The 20,000-nt window shown below is 43.6% G+C and overlaps 1 protein-coding gene across 1 annotated transcript in view; it reads right to left on the minus strand.

The window, feature by feature from the left end:
• The window catches only part of dnah3 (dynein axonemal heavy chain 3), a 52,197-nt gene that overhangs the window by 17,139 nt on the left and 15,058 nt on the right, over window positions 1–20,000 (minus strand). Inside the window, exons 21-39 of the mRNA XM_035531124.1 lie at window positions 19,660–19,839; window positions 17,787–17,923; window positions 16,487–16,688; window positions 16,081–16,173; window positions 14,604–14,714; window positions 14,115–14,229; window positions 13,075–13,273; window positions 12,302–12,410; window positions 11,583–11,696; window positions 11,017–11,193; window positions 10,795–10,886; window positions 8,566–8,785; window positions 5,183–5,317; window positions 4,830–4,941; window positions 2,895–3,136; window positions 2,363–2,463; window positions 2,036–2,141; window positions 1,708–1,837; window positions 880–1,116 (exon numbers count right to left, since the gene is read on the minus strand). Of these exons, the coding sequence (XP_035387017.1) occupies window positions 880–1,116; window positions 1,708–1,837; window positions 2,036–2,141; window positions 2,363–2,463; window positions 2,895–3,136; window positions 4,830–4,941; window positions 5,183–5,317; window positions 8,566–8,785; window positions 10,795–10,886; window positions 11,017–11,193; window positions 11,583–11,696; window positions 12,302–12,410; window positions 13,075–13,273; window positions 14,115–14,229; window positions 14,604–14,714; window positions 16,081–16,173; window positions 16,487–16,688; window positions 17,787–17,923; window positions 19,660–19,839 (2,812 nt within the window). The remainder of the gene's footprint in view (window positions 1–879; window positions 1,117–1,707; window positions 1,838–2,035; window positions 2,142–2,362; window positions 2,464–2,894; window positions 3,137–4,829; window positions 4,942–5,182; window positions 5,318–8,565; window positions 8,786–10,794; window positions 10,887–11,016; window positions 11,194–11,582; window positions 11,697–12,301; window positions 12,411–13,074; window positions 13,274–14,114; window positions 14,230–14,603; window positions 14,715–16,080; window positions 16,174–16,486; window positions 16,689–17,786; window positions 17,924–19,659; window positions 19,840–20,000) is intronic.

The following is a 20,000-nucleotide window of genomic DNA, read 5'->3' on the forward strand; positions in this document are numbered from 1 at the left end:
ATTAAAGCATGAACTAAAAAAAAGTAAAAAAAATAAATAAAAGATTAAAACATGAACAAAAAAAAAAAAGAATTTAAATAAAAATTTAAAAAAGATTAAAGCATGAACTAAAACTTTCAAAATAAAATTAAAAATAAAGATTAAAGTATGAACTAAAAATTAAAAAAGAAAACTAAAAATAAAGCTTAAAGCATGAACTAAAAATTAAAAAAGAAAACTAAAAATAAAGCTTAAAGTATAAACTAAATGTCCAGATAGAGTCTAAATATCAGGACGAACTGAACTCTGGACTATAAAGTGTGTGTGATGTTTTTGCACCCATATCACACATCAATATATTTCTTTTATCCATCAAACCTTGATTTTTATATTTGTAATTCATTTATTTATTAAAATAATGTAGTTTATATAAAAGTAAACACAGCTCTAAAGGTAAGACCACCTTCTTATGTTAAAGAATAATGAAAACAAGTAGAGACTTCAGCATGACCTGGTGATGTACTGAAATGACCTGGTGATGTACAGAAATGACCTGGTGATGTACTGAAATGACCTGGTGATGTACTGAAATGACCTGGTGATGTACTGAAATGACTTGGTGATATACAGAAATGACCTGGTGATGTACAGAAATGACCTGGTGATGTACCGAAATGACCTGGTGATATACTGAAATGATAATGAAACTTTGCACAGTTCATACATTTATTTAATTATGACTTTTCGTGTTGGTTTGGAAATTAAGGTTATGTTTAGGGCTAGGATTAAAAAATTAAGAAACAACCTAAAAACAAGACCTGTGTGTTTGTGTGTGTGTGTGTGTGTGTGTGTGTGTGTGTGTGTGTGTGTGTGTGTGTGTGTGTGTGTGTGTGTGTGTACCTCTCTCAGGAAAGACATTATTCTTGGTGAGTTTGACACTTCTCGGTCGTGGGTGTTCCTCCATGGTTCCTGTCAGTAGGTTCCGGTAGAAAACGTCAAACTTCTTCCTGCTGTCCCCATTAATGGTCCCACCCACAGTCCACACCACAGCCAATAGGAACAGACCCTGCAGCCACATGGTCATCTGCTGACTGGACATAGACTCCACCCCATCCTTCCCTGATGCCGCAATCTCATCTATACACACACACACACACACACACACACACACACACATACTTTAAACATCTCAGTGCATGTATGGGGGTCAGGTTAGTCTCTCCTCACTCTGCCAATGAGGGTGAAGATCAGATTCTGAGATGATCAAGGAGGAACCATTGTTGCTGAGCCCAGTATAGTGTGGACGTAAGACACCATTGGGTTGGAATCTGATCTTGTGACAGTACACCAAGCTTTAATCATGGCCAACTGTGAGCTCAGTTCTGGCAGAATTTCTTTGTGAGTGCTGCTTCTTACTGTGGACACCTGGGTCTGGATCCCCCAGCCCTGTGACCCATACGAGCAGAGTGGCTGGAGGCCAGGCTTGGAGTCGTATCCTGAATTCAGAGCTCCTGCGCAGATGCTGTTGAGGGACCGATCATCTCACATCCCGCACTGCAATTAACTGGCGTTCTTGTATATATTTTTATGCATTTTAATGAAATAGTAACATAACATTTTTTGGGGACCTGTGCAAGTGAACATGGCTGTGGTGCTCCCCGCACACCTAAAAGACCCAAAGCGGCCCAGTTCAGACAGTTTGGTTCATTTTATTTCTGGACCACATACCCAGCAGGCAGGAGTACAGTCTCATGAGGCTGTGGGCCAGGTGAATGGGCGAGGTCTGGACCAGGAAACAGCAGCCATGGGTTACGAAATCCAAACACGGCTGCACAAGCCACTCAAACAGATCCACAATCTACAATACACACACACACACACACACACATATAAACACACAAGCAACCATGCCCATGTGGGTATGTGGACACAGACACACTCTTGTGAAATATATATACATCACATCCCAGCATTGGGCTCACACTGCGAATCGTAATAAAATAACACCACACAAACAAGTGATGTGCTTGTGTGTGTGTGTGTTTGTGTTTCTCACTAGTTCCCGATGTTCAGGGCCCAGACTCTCTGGTAGTGTGTCCATGTAGGACAGTCTGAGAGGAGTCCAGCCCAGCTGATGGGGCTCCATGTAGATCATCCCACACCTACACACACACACACACACACACACACCTGTGTTACCTGCTGACAGTGGCTGGAGAAGCCTGTGTGTGTGTGTGTGTGTGTGTGTGTGTGTGTGTGTGTGTGTGTGTGTGTGTGTGTGTGTGTGTGTGTGTGTGTGTGCATGTGTGTATGTGTGTGTGTGTATTTATGTGTGTGTGTGTATGTGTATATGTGTGTGTGTGTGTGTGTGTGTGTGTGTTACCTGCTGACAGTGGCTGGAGAGGCCTGCTCCAGGTCAGCTGGCTCAAAAATCAAACTCATCTTAGCACTCATCTGGATGATCTCACCGCTCATCAGACACAACTACAAAACACAGGTATCGGTGATTAAAACAACTCAACTGTCATCTGACATAACAATTCTGGTGACTAAAACCATCCAACAAAAACATCATCACAGGCATCGATGAATTAAACAACTTACTGCTTCTCAGGCATTTTGTGCTAAAAAACCTAAAACCCAAATGTGTGACTATTTTGTCTGGCAGGTTTCTGTGGTCGTGATATGTAGTGCGTTGATACAGGATGTCATGTTGTTCTTCCAGATTCCCGCAGGTTCCTTAATTACCCTGTAGGTTCTTTTTATGGGAGCAGTTTACTGAGGCTCAGAGCTGAGCAGATGGAGTCTGAACAGGCATCCTGTAAGTCTGTCTGTGTTTAGCGCTACACAGGGTTAGGGTTAGGGTTAGCTCTACACAGGGTTAGGGTGAGGAAGTTACAAACACAGTGTCTTGCCTTCTTGTTGTCGTCCAGGACGGTGTTCATGTTCTCGATCCAGACAGCATCGATAGGCCCGTCGAACACGATCCACTGCCGCTTGTCCGACATGCTCTGAGCCTGCTCCCGAAACGTGGTTGCTAGGACACCATCCGTCCACTCGTGACTCACAGGGTCAAAGCAGCCGTACAGCTGACCCATGGTGATCGCCTTCGGGTTAATGATACGGAAATGTACGGCAAACTCCTCTACCACACCCCCTGTACACACACACACACACACACACACACACACACACACACACACACACACGTACGCATGCACACATAGGCACGTGCACACATAGGCCCACATAGATAAGCATGGCTGCACAGATTTTACTGAATTTGCCAAGTCTAAATCTGTGAACTGTAAATCTGTAAACTGTAAATCTAACTCAAATGATTAATTAAATCTATACACAACAGAATAATGGTTTTGTGTAATTTATGTTTAGTGCATACAATTTTACATTTAATCAATTTATGTATATGAATTTATAATGTGCATAGTGGAGACAAATATCTACAATAATAAAATGTCTATTCTATTCTATTCTATTCCAGAAATGTTCATAACAAAGCTGGTCACTAATCACAAACTGTCTGACTGATCAACTGAGAGAGGCCTTTGAGACCCTTGAGGTCTGTCAGACTCACCCTCAGAGAGTATCAGACTCAACCCTGTAGAGGTCTGTCAGACTCACCCTCAGAGAGTATCAGACTCAACCCTGTAGAGGTCTGTCAGACTCACCCTCAGAGTATCAGACTCAACCCTGTAGAGGTCTATCAGACTCACCCTCAGAGAGTATCAGACTCAACCCTGTAGAGGTCTATCAGTCACCCTCAGAGAGTTTTATCAGACTCAACCCTGTAGAGGTCTATCAGAGTCACCCTCAGAGAGTATCAGACTCAACCCTGTAGAGGTTTGTCAGACTCACCCTCAGAGAGTATCAGACTCAACCCTGTAGAGGTCTATCAGACTCACCCTCAGAGAGTATCAGACTAAACCCTATAGAGGTCTATCAGACTCACCCTCAGAGAGTATCAGACTTAACCCTTTAGAGGTCTATCAGAGTCACCCTCAGAGTTTTATCAGACTCAACCCTGTAGAGGTCGATCAGACTCACCCTCAGAGAGTATCAGACTCAACCCTGTAGAGGTCTGTCAGACTCACCCTCAGAGTTTGATCAGACTCAACCCTGTAGAGGTCTATCAGAGTCACCCTGTAGAGTATCAGACTCAACCCTGTAGAGGTCTATCAGTCACCCCCGTAGAGTACAGACTCAACCCTGTAGAGGTCTATCAGAGTCACCCTGTAGAGTATCAGACTCAACCCTGTATAGGTCTATCAGAGTCACCTTCGTAGAGTATCAGACTCAACCCTGTAGAGGTCTATCAGTCACCCCCGTAGAGTACAGACTCAACCCTGTAGAGGTCTATCAGACATCACCCTCGCTGAGTATCAGACTCAACACTGTAGAGCTCTATCAGAGTCATCCTCAGAGAGTTTTATCAGACTCACCCTGTAGAGGTCTATCAGACTCATCCTCAGAGAGTTTATCAGACTCCACAGATGTCTACCAGACTCACCCTCAGAGTATCAGATTCACCCCTGTTGAGGTCTATCAGATTAACTCTCATAGAGTATCAGACACCCCTTCACTGATGTATAACAGATTAACCCCCAGAGATTATCAGACTCACTCTCTTAGTGGTCTACCAGACTCACCCTCATAGAGTATCAAACACCCTCATTAAGGTCTATCAGATTAACCCTCAGATATTATCAGACTCACCTTCAGAGATTATAAAACTCACCTTCACTGAGGTCTACCAGATTCATCATCAGACATTATCAGACTCACTCTCACTGAGGACTATCAGATTCTCCCTCAGAGATGATCAGACTCACCCTCATAGAGATCTTTCAGAGCTCCTGCCAGAGCTTTATAGGCGGACGTCTTCCCTCCCAACGGCTCCCCGACAATCATAAACCCATGTCTCACCACCATCATCTCATACACCTACACACACACACACACACACACATTCAAATATAGACACACACACACACACACACACACACACACACACACACTCACACACACACACATTCAAATATAGACACACACATATATAAAAATACACAATGAATTTTGGGATACAGAGATGGAAGTGTAGGCTGCATGTATGGGTGGGTGGTTGTGTGGATTTATGGATGGTCGGGTGGATGTATGGATGGGTGAGTGGATGTATGGAGTGTACCTGTATAATCTTGCTAATGAACCAGGGTGTAGGTTGGAGTTGAAGTTTGGTGATGTTCTCCTTCAGAGCTTTCAGTAGTAGCTCATAATCTGGATTAGGCAGCACCACTCCGGGGAACAGATCTGATATTATACCCTGTTACCCCCCCCCCCCACACACACACACAGTGAATGTTCTGTACATAGAGGGATACTACTAAATCAACACCTTACACATGCATCTGCACACCTAAAACTTTATACACACACTGTACACCTAACACCTTACACACACACTGTACACCTAACACCTTTCACATACCTTTACACCTAACACCTTACACACATGCCTGTACACCTAACACCTTACACACACACACACTGTACACCTAACACCTTACACACACACACACACACACACACACACACACACACACACACACACACACACACTGTACACCTAACACCTTACACACACGCCTGTACACCTAACACCTTATACACACGACTGTACACCTAACACCTTACACACGCCTGTACACACTAACACCTCACACACACGCCTGTACACCTAACACCTTACACACACGCCTGTACACCTAACACCTTATACACACGACTGTACACCTAACACCTTACACACGCCTGTACACCTAACACCTTACACACACGCCTGTACACCTAACACCTTACACACACGCCTGTACACCTAACACCTTACACATGCCTGTACACCTAACACCTTACACACACACTGTACACCTAACACCTTACACACGCCTGTACACACTAACACCTTACACACACGCCTGTACACCTAACACCTTACACATGCCTGTACACACTAACACCTTACACACACACCTAATGCCTTACACACATGCCTGTACACCTAACACCTTACACACGCCTGTACACACTAACACCTTACACACGCCTGTACACACTAACACCTTACACACACGCCTGTACACCTAACACCTTACACACACGCCTGTACACCTAACACCTTACACACGCCTGTACACATTAACACCTTACACACACCTAACACCTTACACACACACTGTACACCTAACACCTTACACACATATACACACACTGTACACCTAACACCTTACACACGCCTGTACACCTAACACCTTACACATGCCTGTACACCTAACACCTTACACACACTGTACACCTAACACCTTATACACACGACTGTACACCTAACACCTTACACACGCCTGTACACCTAACACCTTACACACACGCCTGTACACCTAACACCTTACACACACGCCTGTATACCTAACACCTTACACACGCCTGTACACCTAACACCTTACACATGCCTGTACACCTAACACCTTACACACACACTGTACACCTAACACCTTACACACGCCTGTACACACTAACACCTTACACACACGCCTGTACACCTAACACCTTACACATGCCTGTACACACTAACACCTTACACACACACCTAATGCCTTACACACATGCCTGTACACCTAACACCTTACACACGCCTGTACACACTAACACCTTACACACACGCCTGTACACCTAACACCTTACACACACGCCTGTACACCTAACACCTTACACACACACGCCTGTACACCTAACACCTTACACACACGCCTGTACACCTAACACCTTACACACGCCTGTACACATTAACACCTTACACACACCTAACACCTTACACACACACTGTACACCTAACACCTTACACACATATACACACACTGTACACCTAACACCTTACACACGCCTGTACACCTAACACCTTACACATGCCTGTACACCTAACACCTTACACACACACTGTACACCTAACACCTTATACACACGCCTGTACACCTAACACCTTACACACACGCCTGTACACCTAACACCTTACACACACGCCTGTACACCTAACACCTTACACACGCCTGTACACCTAACACCTTACACATGCCTGTACACCTAACACCTTACACACACGCCTGTACACCTAACACCTTACACATGCCTGTACACACTAACACCTTACACACACACCTAATGCCTTACACACATGCCTGTACACCTAACACCTTACACACGCCTGTACACACTAACACCTTACACACGCCTGTACACACTAACACCTTACACACACGCCTGTACACCTAACACCTTACACACACACGCCTGTACACCTAACACCTTACACACACGCCTGTACACCTAACACCTTACACACACGCCTGTACACCTAACACCTTATACACACGACTGTACACCTAACACCTTACACACGCCTGTACACACTAACACCTCACACACACGCCTGTACACCTAACACCTTACACACACGCCTGTACACCTAACACCTTATACACACGACTGTACACCTAACACCTTACACACGCCTGTACACCTAACACCTTACACACACGCCTGTACACCTAACACCTTACACACGCCTGTACAACTAACACCTTACACATGCCTGTACACCTAACACCTTACACACACACTGTACACCTAACACCTTACACACGCCTGTACACACTAACACCTTACACACACGCCTGTACACCTAACACCTTACACATGCCTGTACACACTAACACCTTACACACACACCTAATGCCTTACACACATGCCTGTACACCTAACACCTTACACACGCCTGTACACACTAACACCTTACACACGCCTGTACACACTAACACCTTACACACACGCCTGTACACCTAACACCTTACACACACGCCTGTACACCTAACACCTTACACACACACGCCTGTACACCTAACACCTTACACACACGCCTGTACACCTAACACCTTACACACACCTAACACCTTACACACACACTGTACACCTAACACCTTACACACACATACACACACTGTACACCTAACACCTTACACACGCCTGTACACCTAACACCTTACACATGCCTGTACACCTAACACCTTACACACACACTGTACACCTAACACCTTACACACGCCTGTACACACTAACACCTTACACACACGCCTGTACACCTAACACCTTACACATGCCTGTACACCTAACACCTTACACATGCCTGTACACACTAACACCTTACACACACGCCTGTACACCTAACACCTTACACACGCCTGTACACACTAACACCTTACACACACGCCTGTACACCTAACACCTTACACACACCTGTACAGTATAGTCATGTCCTTCACAGCATGCAGGGCTATGTGAGGTTAGGGATTAGCTGTGGAACTGGGAGACTACACCTTGAGTACATTTAGGATGTTCTTTTAATGAAACACTCGTAATGGGTTGTGGTTTTCCTCTAGCAGTACCTAACACACACACACACACACACACACACACACACACACACACACACACACACACACACACACACACACACACACACACCTGAAAGAGGGGCACGTCCTGTGTGAGGAACTTGGCCATGTTGATGTCCATGAGGGCTCTGAGGAGCAGAACACTCTCATCCTGCAGTGGGTACTTTAGTTTGAGGGTCCCCGCTGCGGTCAGGACCGATTTGACGGCGCGCATGCCGTAGTCATAGTGGTGCTGAGAGGACAGCTGTTCCGAACACAGCCGGTATGTTGCCACAATCTTCTGCGCCAGGCTGCCAGAGCAACCACAAACAACACGGCTAAACCAGAGTCCCACACCCCAGCTGACCCAGACGACCCCAGCCCTGCTCTGCACAGGGGTGCACTGTCCAGTTCAAACACACCTGAGCTCACACCTGCAAACACACCTACAGGCTGGTGAGCTGAATGTGTGTTACAGCAAACACTGAAATAAGCGCTGCTCATTCAAACAGGTCAGAGGGTGAACTTAGGTATAATAACAACACTACATTAGCTTGATAGCTCATTTTGTTAGAAATTAAAGTTTACTGAAGTTCATTAAAAACTTATTTCCTTGGTTTTTAGAAATGAACACAATATCCTGTGTTCCAGACACTCCAGAATAGAGGTGCGTGAGGTATTGAAAGATTTCAGTACTACAATTTAGCAAATGATTTGATTCTGTAACATTCGATGCTTTCAATACTGAATATATCCTGAGGAATTGAGTTACTGTTCTGGATAAGTGAAAGACTATGACAGGTTAGTAAAGATAAAGACTATGACAGGTTAGCAGAGATAAAGACTATGACAGCTTAGTAAAGATAAAGACTATGACAGGTTAGTAAAGATAAAGACTATGACAGGTTAGCAGAGATAAAGACTATGACAGCTTAGTAAAGATAAAGACTATGACAGGTTAGTAAAGATAAAAACTGACAGGTTAGCAAAGATAAAGACTGACAGGTTAGCAGAGATAAAGACTATGACAGGTTAAAAAAGATAAAGACTTTGACAGGTTAGCAAAGATAAAGACTGACAGGTTAGCAGAGATAAAGACTATGACAGGTTAGCAGAGATAAAGACTATGACAGGTTAGCAGAGATAAAGACTATAACAGGTTAGTAAAGATAAAGACTATGACAGGTTAGCAGAGATAAAGACTATGACAGGTTAGTAAAGATAAAGACTGACAGGTTAGCAGAGATAAAGACTGACAGGTTAGCAGAGATAAAGACTATGACAGGTTAGTAAAGATAAAGACTATGACAGGTTAGCAGAGATAAAGACTATAACAGGTTAGTAAAGATAAAGACTACGTCGAGGTTTCTTAAGTGATGAGTGAAATGTTCTGTTGAGAATTTGACCATTTTAAATTGTCAAAAGCTAATTACATGTTCCCATGTGAGCTCACCATACGCCTGTGTTTGTGTTTTCATCATGTGGGGTAATTTAAACTGTTAAACATTCATGCTGAAAACAGTTTGGTGTACAGTTTAATCCAAAATTATGAATGTTCTTCTTACTCTTTATTTTTCTTACTCAGAATTCAACTTCATACAGTCAGGCAGACACACACAGTAAGACTCCACCAAAGTCTAAACAGGCTACACAGACGTCCGTGGAAAGTGAGACTGGTAGAAGACCACATCGACACACTGGTTTTCATAGCTAAGAAGAAAGTTTGAAGTATTTACTTTACTATGTAGTCACTTTATTTATTTAGCAAGATTTCATTTAAAAAAACATTTTTTTCTGTGTTCAGTCCAGTAAACACTTTATGTTCAGACAATGGAAGGAGTTCATATTTTTGTGGGGTTTTCATGCCAAGGTATCGTCTCAGTGTCTAGAATTATGATACCACACATGGTCTCATGACAAGTCTACTTGAGAAGCCAAGTCTGAGCTGTAATATCTGCTCCACCTCATTACACTCTTACAATATTTACACCACATATTGTACTACTAATAACTACTGTTTTTAATTTTAAAACAGAGTCAGTACGTCACTTAATGATGACATATTGTTGATACATTGTATCACTATCAATGTAAGAAAACCTCAAATCTCTGAAGCAGTAATTTTAGAAAAAAAGTAAAACATCTGAACATCTAGCAGTACACCCAGAAGATTTTACTCCAACTAATTTTGTATGAATTCTGTTGGTTATGAAATACTACCAACATGTAAGGCAGCTGAATTATTCAAATGTGTTACAACATGAAATAATAGCGGGACAAGTGTGTTGATGGTCTGACTGATCGCAGAGCGATCAGGTACCTCGGTGACTGTATGAAGCCCATGGAATAGAGTGAGATCTCTCCTATCAGTCCATAGTCTGGTACCATCATGGCTACGGTACGAAACAGGGCCTGCGTACCCACACACACACACACACACACACACACACACACACACACACACATCAGTTGTCAACAGTAAGATGTTCTTTATGTTGTTAAAATGTTTCACTGTAAGATGTGTGTGTGTGTGTGTGTGTACTTTAAGGTTATCAGGCAGCTCTGCTCGGCCAGCATATCCTGGGTTCATGGTGATAAATACGCAGCAGGTGGGGTTCAGTGACAGCTCCGTCCCCTCAAATAGAAAACGCTTCAGGTTCTGTGCGATGGCCTGCTGGATACTTAACACCTGCTGGGCCACGACTGACAATACCTCCACCTGACACCCACCCCGTGAGAGAGAGAGAGAGAGAGAGAGAGAGAGAGAGAGAGAGAGAGAGAGAGTGTAACACACAGAGAGCCAGGGAACCCAGGTGTAGCTCCTGGGTGTGGTTATGGTGTAGAAGTGGTGTTGTAAGGGTATAGCTCCTGTGTGTGGTTAGGGTGTAGCTGCTGGGTGTGATTATGGTGTAGAAGGGGTGTTGTAAGGGTATAGCTCCTAGTTGTGGTTAGGGTGTAGCTCCTGGGTGTGATTATGGTGTAGAAGGGGTGTTGTAAGGGTATAGCTCCTGGGTGTGGTTAGGGTGTAGCTCCTGGGTGTGGTTATGGTGTAGAAAGGGTGTTGTAAGGGTGTAGCTCCTGGGTGTGGTTAGGGTGTGGGTTACCAACCTCAATCCGGTTGAACTCATCGAAGCAGGCCCACGCCCCAGACTGGGCCAAACCCTTAAAGAACTTACTCATCGCTTTATAATCCAGTCCATCTGAACAGTTAAACACCACACACTACACACACACACACACACACACACACACACACATACAGGTTTACAGAGGGGTAAAGGAATTTCGATTTTTTTTTCCCCCACATTTAATGTTATATCTTAATGCAAACCTATCAAAACTGTTTATATTTGTGTGTGTGGGTGTGTGAGTGTGAGTGTAAGTGTGTGTGAGTGAGTGTGTGAGTGTGTGAGTGTGTGTGTGTGTGGGTGCGAGTGTGAGTGTGTGAGTGTGTGAGTGTGTGTGGGAGTGTGTGAGTGTAAGTGTGTGTGAGTGAGTGTGTGAGTGTGTGTGTGTTTGTGTGTGTGTGTGTGTGAGTGTGTGAGTGTGTGTGTGTGTGGGTGCGAGTGTGAGTGTGAGTGTGTGTGAGTGAGTGTGTGTGTGGGGGAGGGGTGAGTGTGTGTGAGTGAGTGTGTGAGTGTTTTTGTGTGTGTGTGTGTGTGTGTGTGTGTGTGAGTGTGTGTATGTGAGTGTGTGTGTGTGTGTGTGTGTGTGTGTGTGTGTGTGAGTGTGAGTGTGTGTGTGTGTGTGTGTGTGTGAGTGTGTGTGTGTGAGTGTGTGTGTCTGTGTGTGTGTGTGTGAGTGTGTGTGTGTGTGTGTGTGTGTACTTGTTTAGCGATGGCCTTGGCCAGGTCTTTGGTCGTTTCTGTTTTTCCAGTTCCTGCAGGTCCTTCCGGAGCTCCACCCAGATTGAGTTTCAGAGCTCCCATTAGAGTCCTGTGGGATTTACGTTTACATTTACAGCATTTAGCAGACGCTCTTATCCAGAGTGGCTTACAAAAGTGCTTTGTCATTTACTCATAGAATATATCCTAGTACAGTACAGTAGATTAGAGTCCAACAAAACAATGAACTAGAATACTGTAGAATACAGGGATGGATGCTGATACCTAGAAGTACAAAATACACATAAGCTCTATAACAGACGATATCTATATCAAACGATAAGTCCTATAACAAACAATATCAGACAATAAATACTAGAGTTTCAGTTCCTCAATATAGGAGCAGGGTAAGTGGTCATTTAAATATTGTCCAGACAGCCAGTGGAAATTCGTTCCACCATCTGGGAGCAGGAGAGAATCGTCTCCATGCTTGTCTCCATGAGATGTGAAGGATGGGGTTTCAAGCCAAGCCATAGTTGAGGTTCAAAGTGCTCAAGGTATGGATCGGGCTTTGACCATTGTCAATGTAATCATATCTGTGTTACAAACACAACCGTGTATAGCATGCCTGAGTGTGTGTGTGTACATGTACATTTTGTGTACGTGTGTGTGTGAGTGGGGTGTGTAGCATATGTGTGTGTGTGTGTGTGTGTGTACATGTCCCTGTGTGTACATGTGTGAGTGTACACGCTTGTGTGTGTGTGTGTGTGTGTAACCTGTAGCAGCGGTCAGTGAGTGGGGTAATGACCAGGCGTGGTGAGTTCCCCAGGTACTCGTATCCATAGGTGACCTGGGTGGAGATCATCCTCACTACCACCTGCTCCTCCTCCCAGTAATATCGCAGCTGCGACACCCACTGGAAGTCGTTCAGCGACGACACGCCATCCTGCGATAGCTTTGCCACCACATCGCGTGCTGCCCAACCCAAAGAGAAAAGGTCATGACTGATGCAATCCGTGAAAAGGTCTGCTGTTGTCTGATGCAATCCGTAATATATAATTAGTTCACTAGGGAATGAGCTAGTGAAACAGGCCAGCAGTTTCAGATTACATGTTACATAAAACATATTAAATGTTACATATTACAGATGACATATTATATATTACACATGACACATTACATATTAAATATTAAGATATCAACCTAGCAACAGTTGTACTGGTATTATAGATATCACTGCACACTGATATCAGTGCAATGTGACACAGCACATATCAGCTACGCAGAAACACATAAGGCAAAACTTAAGTGAGCAACACATTAGCCATGCCAAGAGTTACATGACATCATAAAGGTGAGTGAGTGAGTGGATGGGTGAGTGGGTGGGTGAGTGAGTGAGTGGATGAGTGAGTGAGTGAGTGAATGGGTGGGTGGGTGGGTTGGTGAGTGAGCGAGTGAATGGGTGGGTGGGTGAGTCAGTGAGTGGGTGGGTGAGTCAGTGAGTGGGTGGGTGAGTCAGTGAGTGAGTGAGTGGGTTGGTGACTGAGTGGGTGAGTGGGTGAGTGGGTGAGTGGGTGAGTGGGTGGGTGGGTGGGTATCATGCAGGATAAAATTGGGGAGACAGTGGACATTATATATAATAGACATTATAGGGAATCATGTGAGGGTCAAGGGTGAAGTCAAAAGTCATTGTTACTATGCACATCAATGACAGTGAAGTCACTGTTACCACTCATGTCAGTGATGTCATCGTTACCATGCACATCAATGACAGTGAAGTCACTGTTACCACTCATGTCAGTGATGTCATCGTTACCATGCACATCAATGACAGTAAGAGCTCCAAGAGTCATCCGGGCCCCTCCTGACAGTTTCCCTCTAACCAGCTCAACAATGTCTGCAATCTGAGCGTTACACTGCTCCATGTATGCCTGTAACACACACACACACACACACACACACGTGAATGAACCTTCATTCAATGTCAAACTGTGTGTGTGTGTGTGTGTGTGCGTGTGTGTATGTTTGTGTGTGCGTGTGCGTGTGCGTGTGTGTGTGTGTGTGTGTGTGTGTGTGTGTGTGTGTGTGTGTGTGTGTGTGTGTGCGTGTGTGTATGTTTGTGTGTGCGTGTGTGTGTGTGTGTGTGTGTGTGTGTGTGTGTGTGTGTGTGTGTGTGTGTGTGTGTGTGTGTGCGTGTGTGTATGTTTGTGTGTGCGTGTGTGTGTGTGTGTGTGTGTGTGTGTGTGTGTGTGTGTGTGTGTGTGTGTATGTTTGTGTGTGCGTGTGCGGGTGTGTGTGCCCCCACCGGTAGTGTGTTATTCTGTATAGCATGAGACACTTCACTGGTCCAAAAAATGGAAGAAGCACAAATGACAACCTGACCAGGCCACTGCAACACCCATTTCTTTCTAGGAACCTGAAACACACACACACACTTTTATGAAACAGGTTATTTACATTTATTCTTAATGAAACACACTTTCTTTTTATTCCAGTTATTTCAGAGTGATTAGTTTTACATAGAGAATAAAAAGTAGAACTGCATACTCAGTAATGTGTGTAGAGACCTGCCCTGCACAGTGAGTAGAGACCTACTCAGTCTTTAAAGTGTGTAGAGACCTGCCCTGCATGGTGAGTAGAAACCAACTCAGTCTATAAAGTGTGTAAGAGATCTGCCCTGCACTCTAAAGTGTATAAAAATGTCAGTAATGTGCGTAGAGACCTGCTGAGTCTTTAAAGCATTTAGAGACCTGGAGACCTGCTGTGTGTAATGTGTGTATATAAGGTGTGTAGTGAGGTGTGTAGTGAGCTGTGCAGTGTGTAATGAGGTGTGTAGTGTGTTGTGTGGTGTGAAGTGAGGTGCTTAGTGTGTAATGTGTGTATATAAGGTATGTAGTGTGTGAGAATATGTAGTAAGGTGTGTAATGAGATGTGTAGTGTGTAATGTGTATATAAGGTGTGTAGTGAGTAAGGTGTGTACAGTGAAGTGATGTGTGTAGATTAGGTGTATAGTGAGGTGCGTAGTGTATATTGAGGTGTGTAGTCTGTGTATAAGTGTGTAGTGTGTATGTATAGTGTGTAGTGTGTGTATATAAGGCATGTTGTGTGTGTATAAGTGTGTAGTGTGTGTATATAAAGTGTGTTGTGTGTTTATAAGTGTGTAGTGCGTGTATATAAAGTGTGTAGTGTGTATAAGTGTGTAGTGTGGGTATATGGCGTGTAGTGTGTGTATATCAGGTGTGTAGTGTGTGTGTATAAGTGTGTAGTGTGTGTATAAGTGTGTAGCGTGTGTATATCAGGTGTGTAGTGTGTGTATAAGTGAGTAGTGTGCGTATATCAGGTGTGTAGTGTGTGTATAAGTGAGTAGTGTGCGTATATCAGGTGTGTAGTGTGTGTATAAGTGAGTAGTGTGCGTATATCAGGTGTGTAGTGTGTGTATAAGTGAGTAGTGTGCGTATATCAGGTGTGTAGTGTGTGTATAAGTGAGTAGTGTGCGTATATCAGGTGTGTAGTGTGTGTATAAGTGAGTAGTGTGCGTATATCAGGTGTGTAGTGTGTGTATAAGTGAGTAGTGTGCGTATATCAGGTGTGTAGTGTGTGTATAAGTGAGTAGTGTGCGTATATCAGGTGTGTAGTGTGTGTATAAGTGAGTAGTGTGCGTATATCAAGTGTGTAGTGTGTGTATAAGTGAGTAGTGTGTGTATATCAAGTGTGTAGTGTGTGTATAAGTGAGTAGTGTGTGTATATCAGGTGTGTAGTGTGTGTATAAGTGAGTAGTGTACCTGAGGGTACTGCTCTGCTCCCTGTTGTATGACATCTCTCACACTAGTCAGCATCATGTTCTCCACTTGCAGAAGCCATTTCTCCACCATGCCCTGCCATACAAAGAACCCAACATGACACACACACACACACACACACACACACACACACACACACACACACACACACACACACAGCCACACACAGAAGCACATTCACTCACTTCACAGCTAAGCTTTGAAACACACAGAGTACCAGACTGGAAGAGCTAACTAATGAGATCTACTTGGTTTAATTAGTTCTGCTTGGATGTGTTTACATCTACCCAATGTGATTAGTTCTGATGTGTGTGATTAATTCTACTCTGTGTGATGAGTCCTATTTGGTATGATTCGTTCTGCATGGTTTTGCGCGTCTGTTGTTTGCCTTGGCCTTGGCCGGGTAAATGGTGCCAGAGAAGGGGACCGTCTCTTTCTCTGAGCTGATCATGCCCGTGATCTCCAGGTCGGGGGAGAAGTCTAGCTTAGCGATGCCCTCAAAACACTTCTTCAGGTGGGGCTGCACGCGTAGGGGGTCCTTGGTTTCGGACAGGATCTCTAACAGCTCATCGTTAGACAAGAAGAAGAATCTATACAGAGAACGTGACAGAGTGATATAGAAAGATAAAGCAAGTGAGACAGAGTGACAGGGAGAGATAGAGAATGAGAAAGAGTGCTAATGAAGGATTTGAACAGATGTTTAAAAAGATCGTTTCATTTTTAAATGAAGATAAATTCCTATATTCCAAGATAACACATTGGTAAGTGAAATGTTTTTTCAGATGTTTCAGGATGGCACATGGGATAGCTTCATCTTGTGTGTGTGTGGGGGTGGGGTCATCCTGAAAACCTGTGATTATCCTTTAATTAACCTATGATTACCATGTGATTAACCTGTGTTTATCCTGTGATTATCCTTTAATTAACCTATGATTACCATGTGATTAACCTGTGATTATCCTGTGATTATCCTTTAATTAACCTATGATTACCATGTGATTAACCTGTGATTATCCTTTAATTAACCTATGATTACCATGTGATTAACCTGCGATTATCCTGTGATTATCCTTTAATTAACCTATTATTACCAGGTGATTAACCTGTGATTATCCTGTGATTATCCTTTAATTAACCCATGATTACCATGTGATTAACCTGTGATTATCCTTTAATTAACCCATGATTACCATGTGATTAACCTGTGATTATCCTGTGATTATCCTTTAATTAACCTATGATTACCATGTGATTAACCTGTGATTATCCTGTAATTATCCTGGCCTAGTTGTGCAGTCATTCAGGAACTGTCTAAATGTCCTTCAGTTGTGTTTGTATTTGAGAGTCTTGGTGATGTAAACAGATTGGTCATCAGGGGGTTTCAAATTCTTGGATTCACAAACAACTCGCGAAATATTGTTCCATATGTCATAAAGATCTACACCTGGAGGAAAAGGTATTTAGTTCTCTATAAAGGTTTCCACTCTGGACTGTCCTGTTAACTGTTGTGTGTGTGTGTGTGCTGTTGCTGACATGATCACTTGGTTAAACCTCACAGGGCAATTCATGTATTTGATAAGATTTGAGTCTTTTAAACATGTATTTTTAACTGTAGACTTAAATAAAGAAGTTAATGCGTGTGTGTGTGTGTGTGTGTGTGTGTGTGTGTGTGTGTGTGTGTGTTTTACCTCGGGAAGAAGAGTCTCTTCTGTTCCAGGTATGTATTGAGGCCTCGCTGAATGTCTTCCAAGTGGATGTTTGACTCCTGCAGACGACTCAAAATGTTGGGCTGCTCTGTAACCACCGGCACACGTGTGTCTTTCAGCTGAACACACACACACACACACACACACACGGGTGTGTAGACCCACAGGCACATGACACGGATTCAATTACAACTATAATAAATGTATAAAATAATGATTATTGCTATCACATAAACTGCTTTGTATATACACTGTACACAATTATTAGGCAAGAGAGTATTTTGACCATATCATTTTTATGCATATTTTCCAACTCCAAGTTGTATAAAGCCAAATGCTTATTGTATTTAAGCACATCAGGTGATGTGTATTTGTGTGATGTGGGAGGGTGTGGCCTAAGCAGATCAACACCCTATATCAAGGTGTGCAGAATTATTAGGCAGCTTTTTTTCATCAGGCAAAATGGACCAAAAAAGAGATTTGACTGACTCTGAAAAGTCAAAAAATTTAAAAAGCCTTTCAGAGGGATGCAGCACTCTTAAAATTGCTAAGATATTGGGGCGTGTTTACAGAACCCTCAAACATTTTCTTGCACATAAACAGGGTCGCAAGAAACAGGAAAAACAATGCAAATGAACTGGCAAAGATTTGAGAAGACTCAAACATGAAGCGACCAGGAACCCGTTATCCTCCAGTGCTGTCATATTCTAGAATTGCAACCTACCTGGAGTGTTCAGCACTCGGAGACAAGGCCAAGGTACAGCAGGCTGAAAATCCAACCACCACAGAGCAAGACACACAAGGTGAAACGTCAAGGCCAGTTTTTCAAAGGTTTCATGGACTGATGAGTGACTCTTGATGGCCAGATGGATGGACCCGTGGCTGGATCAGTAACGTGGACAGAGCTCCACTTCGACTCAGACACCAGCAAGGTGGAGGGGGTACTGCTATGGCCTGCTATTATTATTAAAGATGGACCTTTCGGGTTGAAGATGGACTCAAAATGGAGAGATGGACTCCCAAACCTGCCAGTTTTTAGAAGACACTTTCTTCAAGCAGTGGTACAGGTAAAAGTCTGCATCTTTCAAAAAGACCATGATGTTTATGCAGGACAATGCTCCATCGCATACATCGACATGCTCCACTGTGTGGTTGGCCAGTAAAGACTTTAAATGTGAAAGAATAATGACATGCCCCCTTCCTCCCCTGACCTGAACCCACCCGAGAGCTTGTAGATTGTGAGTTGTTAATTATTCTCACTTTAACAGATGAAAATAAAGAAGTGAAACAAGTTTTCATTTAATTGCATATTAACTCCGAGCTGCACAGTAATAGTTGCCCAATAATTCTGCGCACAGATACTCTCCTACGAAAGCCAAAACCTCACTTTTACTTTGTTAAATATTCATGTTTGAGTTTATTAACATTTTGGATTGATCAAGAGCACTGTAGTTGTTCAATAATAAAATGAATCCTCAAAAATACAACTTGCCTAATAACTGTGCACACTGTAATCTCAACATTACTGTAATCTTAATAATTACTGTAAACCAGACACACACAGACACACACACAGACACACACATCTACACACACACACACACACACACACACACACACACACACACATCTACAGACACACACACAGACACACACACGACACACACATCTACACACACACACACACACACACACACACACACACACACACACACACACATCTACACACACACACACATCTACACACACACACACACACACATCTATAGACACACACACACACACACACACATCTACAGACACACACACACAAACACATCTACAGACACACACACACACACACACACACACACACCGCTTCACTGATAAAGTCCCTCCAGTAACTGTCCACTATGGTGAACTTGCGGCCCTCTTCGGGCATCTGGGTGATGATGTCCTCTGAGCTGAAGATGGGCTCCAAGTAGAGCCAGGTGGCCTGACACTTCAGCATGGCATCCAGGATGTCCTGGACCCGAAGGAGCTTCTCCTCCCAGAGCTGAGAGAGAGAGGGAAGGTTAAAGGGCGAGAGGGATGTGGGGATGGGGTGTATCTGTGGGGTTCAGTCTGCTCTGTCTGCAGTGTGTCGTTCACTCAGTCATGCGACTTTCACACACATCCAAACATCCTCACATGCAGCTTCACTGGCTGTCGACCTCC

This window comes from Electrophorus electricus, chromosome 10 (genome assembly GCF_013358815.1).
Source record: "Electrophorus electricus isolate fEleEle1 chromosome 10, fEleEle1.pri, whole genome shotgun sequence".
Lineage (NCBI taxonomy): Eukaryota > Metazoa > Chordata > Actinopteri > Gymnotiformes > Gymnotidae > Electrophorus > Electrophorus electricus.